The sequence below is a fragment of the Rhamphochromis longiceps genome, linkage group LG1 (genome assembly GCF_057381845.1).
Source record: "Rhamphochromis longiceps isolate RC_006_pf linkage group LG1, R_longiceps_female_GT1.1, whole genome shotgun sequence".
Classification (NCBI taxonomy): domain Eukaryota; kingdom Metazoa; phylum Chordata; class Actinopteri; order Cichliformes; family Cichlidae; genus Rhamphochromis; species Rhamphochromis longiceps.
Window position 1 is genome coordinate 1,776,365 of NC_140557.1, and position 9,136 is coordinate 1,785,500.

At 48.6% G+C, this 9,136-nt stretch overlaps 1 protein-coding gene across 2 annotated transcripts in view; it reads right to left on the reverse strand.

The window, feature by feature from the left end:
• Window positions 1-1,102: 1,102 nt before the first annotated feature.
• ccdc102a (coiled-coil domain containing 102A) overlaps window positions 1,103-9,136 on the reverse strand; it is a 54,662-nt gene continuing 46,628 nt past the window's right edge. For both annotated transcript variants that reach the window (XM_085429053.1, XM_085379268.1), the window contains 3 exons: window positions 6,349-6,519; window positions 5,515-5,618; window positions 1,103-4,041 (listed from right to left, as the gene is read on the reverse strand). In XM_085429053.1, the coding sequence (XP_085285179.1) occupies window positions 3,909-4,041; window positions 5,515-5,618; window positions 6,349-6,519 (408 nt within the window). In that variant the 3' untranslated portion in view covers window positions 1,103-3,908. The remainder of the gene's footprint in view (window positions 4,042-5,514; window positions 5,619-6,348; window positions 6,520-9,136) is intronic.

Here is a 9,136-nt window from a genome sequence, read left to right on the forward strand (position 1 = left end):
TGTAAAGCATGTTCATGCAAACATCGTCGGGTCTGCCGTGACATGTTCACAATAAGACTTCTGCTCCTGAACCTCTGCGCAGCAGGACTGTAAGCTGTCCTCTGTGAGGCGTGAGCGCTGTTTGTTTGTAACATAGTCCACGGTAGAGCTGCTGACATAATGAGGATCCAAAGATCCATAACTGGCCTACCTGGGGTTGAAAGTCTCGGTAAGTGCACGGCGTTTTGGCGGGTACACCGGCTTCCGCGAGCGTGACGCTTATTTTGAGCGATGAAAAATTAATATAATTGTATTTTTATATCACAATAATCTTCCAATGTAGAACTACAAGTTAAAAAAGCACTAACATAAATAAAATACACTTCAGCTAAATACTTGTTTATTACTAATTTATTTTCCCAAACCACGCGGAGCCGCAGGTTATCGACCCCTGGCCCAGCCGAACACCCTCAGCGGGCTCCTTTAGATGCAGAAACACTCGCCATGCATCAAACATGGATGCAGACATCATGATGTCACAGGCCTCATGACAGCATTTCAGCTGCCGCCATGTTGGATTTCTGGAGTGAGACGTGGTCAAAAATGCATCATTCATGAAGATGTTATGATGATATTCACAGAAACTGAAAAAAGTTTATTATGGAAAAAAATGGAGGCGGAAACTAAACTGTACAAAAGGAACAATCGTTTGCAACGTTGTTAGCAATGGTCGCAGTCAACACATGATTACCATGACAACTTTAACACAGACGACTTGTTTGGTATGAGGCCACGGACGGAGGAACCAGGAGGACAGGAAGTCGGACACAGGAACGGAAAAGAAATGTGCGCTCATTTCAAAATAAAAGACCCCCAATCACTCCTAAATGCTGCTGCTGAAAGCTCCGTCACAGACGGGTGTGCTGCTGACGACCTTTCACGGTGCTCGTTCGTGTCCTGTGCAGAACTTGCCCTCGACCCTGCTAACTTCTGTCACATTAGTGCCCGTGTGGAGCTAAAGCCGAGGCTGCTTTACGGAGTTCTGCAATAAAGGCGGTGATTACTGTGACCCACTCATGAATAAATCACAGCGCACACAGAGGAAAAACACATGGGACTCATGTTCGTATGTACAGCTGACATTTATAGAGCTAATAGAAAACACGGTGGTACAGATCATTTATAAAAACTAAACCAGAACAACATAAATAGCAGGAATACAGAATCCTGGTCAGTACAAATGTCTTGGTCCCCTTCCAGCATCAGAGTCGAGGCAGAGTGAAGGCGAGGCTGGTGGAAGATGAACAGATGAATGGTTTATTGCTGTCACAGCGGCATCGTGTGACTGTTTCATGAGTGGATCTTTCTGAAGTGTTTGGTTCTCAGATCGCATCCTCAGAGCTTCCCGTCCTCCCTCACAGCATCTGGACACTCGACATGAAAATGCTAAATACTGCATCGTTACAGGAAGCTTCAGCTCCCAGACTGTGACGTCTCAGGGACGTTTCACCTCAAAATCCAGAGCACCCCCTCCTGTTGTTAGTGCAGTGTCAGAAACACTCATTGGGAATGCTTTTTTTGCAGCTACCTACGGTGGCCCTGAAAGGCCAAACGGACTGCAACTTAAGAAAACACCAGCAAGAAGAAAAACGTTGCTAAAGCAAACAAAACACAACGGAAATAGGAAAAAAAACAAGGGAAGTGTTTCTGGGGAGACAATAACCTGATGGACCAGTTTTGGGAACCAAAACATGCTCGGTAAGTGTGTTTTAATCTCACGATTCATACGCACGATGGCACGGTGGTTAGCACTGTTGCCTGAGTTCAATTCCACCATCAGGTCGGGGTCTTTCTGTGTTTGCATGTTCTCCCCGTGTTTGCGTGGGTTCCCTCCGGGTACTCCGGCTTCCTCCCACCGTCCAAAGACATGCACTTTGTGAGGATAGTTAATTGAAAAATTGCCACTAGGTGTGAATGCAGGAGTGAATGTGAGCGCGACTGGTTGCCTGTCCCTGTGTGTGAGCCCTGCGACAGACTGGCGACCTGTCCAGGGTGGACCTCGCCACTCGCCCTGTGACAGCTGCGATTGGCTCCAGCGCCCCTGAAAAGGAGAAGCGGAAGGATGGATTCATATGATACTGATGACAGATTCTTAGGCTAACACACTTATCTCTCCTGTTTTCTTTCCTCACAAAACCGATAGATCCTCCACATCTTTGAAGAGTCTCCCAGCACGATTCTTAGCATATTTTGGTTCCTGCAACTGGTCCGTCGGGTTATTGTCTCCCCAGAAACACTTCCCTTGTGCTTTTGAAAACGTGTTTTTTCCTATTTCTGTTGTGTTTTGTGTGCTTTTGCAGCGTCTCTCAGGGCCACCGTAGGTATCTCACCCACTTACTTAAAAACAAAGAAAACACACACCCTGCAGTTTCATTTAGGGACTACTTTCTTCCCACCGTCTACATCCGCTAAAGCAAAGAAGCGCGCAGCGAGCTGACGTCACAGATCGGCCGACCTGTTCGCACTCCAGGGCGTCAAATTGTGCCGTCAGCGATGCAGCTGCAGCAGGATGTGACACTCTGAGGTAAGAAGGCTCAGGTGGATGCACACTGACATGGTTGGTGGAGGCAGTTTGGTGGAAAAGAAGGGTTAGGATGGAGGCTCCTCCACGAAACCGCTCACAGAGGATTTGGTTTGTGGATGTTTTCTAGCATGACACTGAGAACTCACAGGAAGCCTACACAGGTGGATCAACAGGAGACAGGTGCATTTGATTTGGGGAACACCTGAACTCCAGGTGAGAGGCTGATCCCAGGTGTACCCTGGGCTAATGCTAGTGTTAGTGATTATCTCCCTGGAAGCGAGCAGAAAGCAGCTCAGGTTAAATAAAAGCAGACACACAGCCGGAGCTACAGGTGCTCCTGCTCCAAACACTCTGACTCCGCCCTGCCACGCCTCTCTCGCTGACTCCTCCCTCTTTTCCTCACACACTTTAAGCTCCACTCAGCTTCAGTCCTGCTGAGAACACATTATAGTAAACATTACACAGCTCAGCGGGTGTTCTGAATATCTGCTGTTGGCGGGACTTCTTCCTGCAGCCTGGCCCCGCCCACTCCCTTACAGAGACTTAAATCGCTCCGAGTGGCCTCAGAAGGGGAGCAGAGGAAAGCGGACGCCTTACACCTGTAAGCCTGTGATCCCTGCAGGTGTACAGGTGCACAGCGTCATGTCGTGACATCGCCGCGTGGAGCAGCGTCACACTCCTCAGCCGCCTGTTTCCTGCGTGTGAATGCTGCGTTCGAGTGATCTCAGCGAGGTCCGTGAACTTTAAACACTTTGGTATTTGGCAGAAAAACTCAAATTCAGAAACACTGCATAAAATAATTTTTTTGAACTCTTCGAACCTCAGACTTTGTTCCCTCTGGGCGGAGTTCTAATACTGCAGATGTGAATACAGCATCACAGCTGGAGCAGCTGTGATGCTCGTGACGATGGTGTGAGGTAAGAATGAGCGAGCACGTGGAAAGGATAAAAACATGTCGGCTTGTCCTGCAGTTCGGTCTGAGTTAAGTTCTTTTAATGAGGATCAGACGATCCGGACTTCCTGTTCATGCCTGTCACACTCCGGCTGGGCTTCATCCTGCTGTGTGTGTGTGTGTGTGTGTGTTTGCAAGGAGAACGTCTGTTGTTGAAACTTCTTTGTTCTGCTAAATGATGATTGGTTGAAGACACCGTCACCTGTCGCTGCAGGCGCATGCACAGGTGCGCTGTAAAGCTGATTCATGTTGCTCGCTGGGGGCTGATTTGCTTTGTGTTGCCAAACATCAGCTTTCAGCCGAGAGCGACAATCTTCACCATCATCACGCGACTGCTGATGTTGGTGTGTGTGTGTGTGTGTGTGTGTGTGTGCGTGCAGGTGTGTGTGTGTGTCATGGGATCTGGAGCTGCAGTTCCTCGTCTTCCTCGTCCACATCGCTGCTGGGACCGTCGGGGTTCTCAGGACCAAAGCGAGCCGATCGCATCTTCCCGAAGAGGCCGGGACTCTGCTGCTGCCGCCGCAGTCTGACAGGAAGACAGAGAGAGGGTTAAAATAACGTCCGCTCACTTCAGTCAAATGGGCTCAGCGACCTCGGGAAAAGTGTTTCCAGACACTGCCTGAAATCAGTCGGCGGGCGAGTCACCAAAAAAAACAGACTTAACATGCTAAAGTGCTAAAAACCTGCAGTTCCTCTGAAGGCCAGCAGGGGCAGCAGCGAGTCAGTCCCCATAGACTCCCATGTTAAAGCTTTCCAGCAGAAATAACCATGTTTACAGCCTGATACACAAACTGATTGGCCTCTACAGATAATATCCTCCTTCGTAACACCTGCAGAGACGAGGATGTTTGAGCTGTATTAAGTCGACACAGTTCCTGAGCTCACAGACTTCTATCCAATCAGACTTCAGAGGCACCGCCCCCTGCTGGACGGCAGACAGGCCGCAGGCTTCAGATGCTTTGCAGACCCGGTGTACGACGACACGGCACGCTGTGAGCAGCACAGACAGTCGAGCAGCCGCCGACAAACTGAATGAAAGCACGAAGAGAAGCGGCGCCCTCGACAAAAACCCAAAACACAAAGATTGTGTCAGCCTCCTCAAGCTGTTGCCATGCCGACATGCCTGTCATTCCGCGACATCAGCAGAAGCATGAGAGAGAGCGAGATCCCTGTTACTACGGCAACCTGTGACCGGTAGCTCAGTGATTGGCTGCTGGGTGCTGGAGCAACAGCGTGGAGAAAATGGGAGAGAGAGCGGAGGACTGTGCAAAGCTGATAGAGCTGAGTGACACGCGCACACACACACGCACGCGCGCACACACACGCGCGCACACACACACGCACACACACACGCACGCACGCACGCGCGCACACACACACACACACACACACACACGCTCCTGAAGGTGTGTTTTGAGTAAGAGCCTGCAGAGCTTTTCAGGAGTGTGAGAAGTGTTACTAAACATGCCGACACTCTAGCTGAGCGTAAGTGTTTGTATCAGAAACAGGACAGACTGAGCTGAGCTGTGGGAGCTGTGGGCTGGCAGGAAGGAACAGAAGACTGTATCTCAAAGATGGATGTTGTCCATGTTGTCAGAAGCGAGATGCTTCCATGAACTGCTGATTTCTCCATCCTGGCATTCCAACATTAGCAGCTTTCAGCGCTGGCTTAATTTTTCAGGCCCAGATGTTGTTGCTTGGATAAAACTACAAGTCCTAAAAACTACAACTCCCCTACTGCCACAGGGCAATGTTAACAAGTTGTTTACAAGCCCAGCATCAGGTTTACGAGAACCAAATTTGCTACAATGTTTTTCATCAAAACTTGTAAATCAAAAGTTTTAAGAAATGTTTCTAACATTTTAGCGATATGAGTCATAAATGTCCCGCCGCCGTCGGCTTCACGTTTGTCAAGTCTGCTTCAGCAAATAGTGACTGAGTTCATATCACAACAGGAAATGAGACAAAGGTGTAGGACACCGGGTGCAAAAAGTCTTACCTCGACTGTAAGTGTTCCAGCTGCACCTGCAGGTTCTCCGTCTGCTCCACCTGCTCATCCAGAGACCTCTGCAGCTTCCGGGTCTGATTTTGAGACTCATCCAGCTGGAAACGCAAAAAATGCAGACGCATAAATCCCGCTTCAGACTGCACGATATCAGCCAGACGGCACAACTCAAACACGAGACGCTGCTGTGGCGCCGAAACACAGCGGTCGATGCTGTGGCAGCTAGCATGCTTCCATCCAGAGCCAAGGAATATTCTCCACACAGACAGCTTCAAAATGAATATTTAACACTTTAAATACACCAGACTTTGTATCACCTCAAATTGTCCTGAAAATATTAAGAGAAAAAACCCCACCTAGTCACAGAAGTATTTATCGGTCAGCTGTTCGATTAATTCAATCGGTCAGAACGGAGGTTCATAAAGTTTTGAACTGGCTGCTGGTTTGTCTGACGCTGCCTGGAATAACTAACAAAATCTGTTTGTAGGTGTCAGCTCTGATGGTAGCTGATTGGTTTGGCCAGTTGTCTGGTTGTTTGTATTGTTAGTCTGCTGCTTGCTTGTCATTTGCTGGCGGGTCGGTTGGTTTGGTGGAAGGAGGGCCAGTTTTTAACTGGCTGCATGATTTGGTTAGTTGGTCACATGACTGGCTGGTTTGTTTGTGTGTTGGTTGTTTTTTCAGGAATGACTGGTTCAGATCTGATCTGGTCAGTCGGTTGGTCGTTTGGAATGAGTCATGGAGATGTGGGCGGGGTCACAAGCTGGATAAGCAGATGAGATCAACCATAATCTGTGACCCAGCCGTATACCTGCGTAGCCGTGTTCCTACCTCATCCTCAGCCTGTCCCAGTTCTTTCTTAAGCTCCTCGACCCTCAGTCGTAACTTTTTGACTTCGGCCTCGTGGCTCTCGACCCTCCGGTTGGCGTGGGCGAGCTCTGCCGTCTTCTCCTGGAACTGCTTCTTTAGCTTAGCGTGAATATGGCGAAGGTCGGCCAGCTCCTGAGGACAGAGAAAGAGTTCAGACGCTGGCATTTCCACCTCAGATTCTCACAGCTGATTAACCACGATCAGGAACGCCTTCACTCACTGATCACCCAGGAAATGGCTGACATGCGTTTTTGTTAATGGAAAAGCGACATTAGAGCAACGGTTGGATTTTTTTCTTGTTTTGTGGTTGTTGGCATATTTCATGACATCCGGTCAGATGACCTCTGGCTAAATGCTAACGTTAAATGCTTCAACGTTTAAAAATAATCTGTGAGTTCTGAGTGTTTGAATAACAGACGCACCTTTACATGAACACGTCAGGAGCCGTGTGCTCTTGCGTGAGGATTATATGAAACTGACAGATGAAGCACTTTGAAGCGTGCACTTCCTTATCGTGTGCTGCACGCCGCAGACTTCAGCTTTCTAAAGCAGCTGCAGGCAGAAGCGACCGCAGCCTCTCTGAGGAGCATCGGAACGTGAAACCGTGTCTTCACGAGGGTGTAATTACAGGTAGTTGTGGTCACAGTCGGGTTTAGCACAACAAAAGCTCCATTTGACTGGTTTGCACTTGGAGCTAATGGCAGGATTAATAATGCACCACTGTGTGCCCCCCCCCCGCAGCCTAATGGCTCCCCAGACAGCAGGAAGCTTTTCTGAACTTGCGATGGACAGAAACGAGACGCATACAGTGATAATAAAAGCCGGGGAGTGGGAACATCCTTATTTATCTACATCTGTACTTCTGATCCATCTCTCAGCGTTATCAGGTATTACATTTTTCTCTTATTACTAACTTCGATCTCCTCTATGTCCTCAGTGAGATGGCGCACGGACAGCAGTTTGATTGGAGGAGGAATTCAGGTCCAATCTGTTGTTCAAATAACGACAAATTCCTTCAGACTCTGCACACACACCTCCTCCCCTCCCCCCTCAGTCAGTATTTAAATGATGAATGGTGCACAAATACAAGTGCAAGCTCAGAGCCAGATCAAACAAAGAGAACGGATGATTAAAAGAGGGGGTGGGGTCTGGAGAGGAGGGAATGAGGAAGATGAAGAGTGGAGGGTGGTGACTGGAGAGGTGGTGTTTCACAGGTGAAGCATTAGAACAAAGACCAGTGCAGCCTGTCTGCGAGACAGTGGGACGAGGCAGAAGTCCAGGAGGTCAGAAACATGTCTGACATGACTGCTCTGCTTTGGCGAGCTCCTTACTGGTAACGTCTTTAAAAAGGGGCAACACAGTGCTTGCTTAGATGACACACTGCATATTTTCTTGGATTATTTTACCAGCAAAAACATTTCTGGAAGTGTTTAAACCCACAAATGATCTTTTCCATCCTCTCAAAGTCAGAAGGTTGGACGTCTGGAGTAAAGAGTTTGACGCTTCACATCTGCTTGTTTGGTCCTCCAACATAAATACGTCAGTAGATCTGTGAACACGTCCCAGTCAGGGACAGTCATCCTGGGAAACACCGGAGCTCAGCCACGCTCGAGCCGTGACGATGCTTCATGTATTAGTCTAAAAAACAGTAGCGCCTGTTTATGGATTATCATAAACTTTTCTGTGATAAACACCTGTGGGATAATCCCAGTGGATCTGTACCACAGGAACCACGGCAATGCTAACTGACCCTCCCAGAGCAGCTTTGCATGATTCACAGTCCAAAATAATCCTTCTGTACCTGATCCTCTGCGCAGCCCCTCAGTTCATCCTCCATCTGAAACCAGCTGTTTTAGCTCCTCCCCTTTTAAGACAACTTTCTTTTGATTGGTTGCCCCTCATAAACATGTTTGAGCAGTTGGTGGGTGGGGTTTCTACCCCCTCTCGGCGCCATCATCTGGATCCAAGGGTAGAAAAAACTGATAAACTGTGTCTTTAGATTAATCTGAGTTTCTGGCTCGCAGAGATTACTGCACATACAGCGAGCTCATTATTAGAAAGGTTGGACATGTTATCATCCAACACAGGAACAGGTCCGCTCGATCAGCTACAGATCAGTCTACAGCTGTCACTGTAACATTTAATGTCATGTAACCCCAGCTGTGCAGGGGTCACGCGGGCCTATAACCAGCTACCACCAGACATGAGATGGGTGTGGTCTCTGGCTCTGCTGCAATGGAGGGGCGGTACGATAAGCACATGGGGCGGTGCCGCGAGGTCGGAGGCGACAGGTGCCACTAATGAACTCTGCCCTTTTTCAGTGTCTGGGGTCGGGAAGGAGTGGTTTGTGTGGTGTGGGAAGGTGCTGGAAAGCTGGCATCCTGGTTGAATACAAAGTGCTGAAACAGTGGAAAACTGTGGGTCAAAATAAAAGTGCTGTAAGCAACAATCGCACGCTGTGTGGGTCCTGATCATCTCACAACAGGCTACAGCCTGGACAGTCTGTCACTCCTGTGGCCACTAACTGCATGTCTCCGGGAGCCGGAGTTCCCGAGAGAACCCACGCAAACTCCACACAGAGTGGACCCAGGACCTCTGTGCTGCCCGTACAGTTTCATATCCAGGAAAAAAATATAATCATATTTCCACGTTTAATGAAAATGATTTATTTAATAAAACATGGCTAAATTCAGGAGATAATTACACTCCGTGTGACGTTTCCCTCTCGATGGTCGGTGAGCTGGATCAG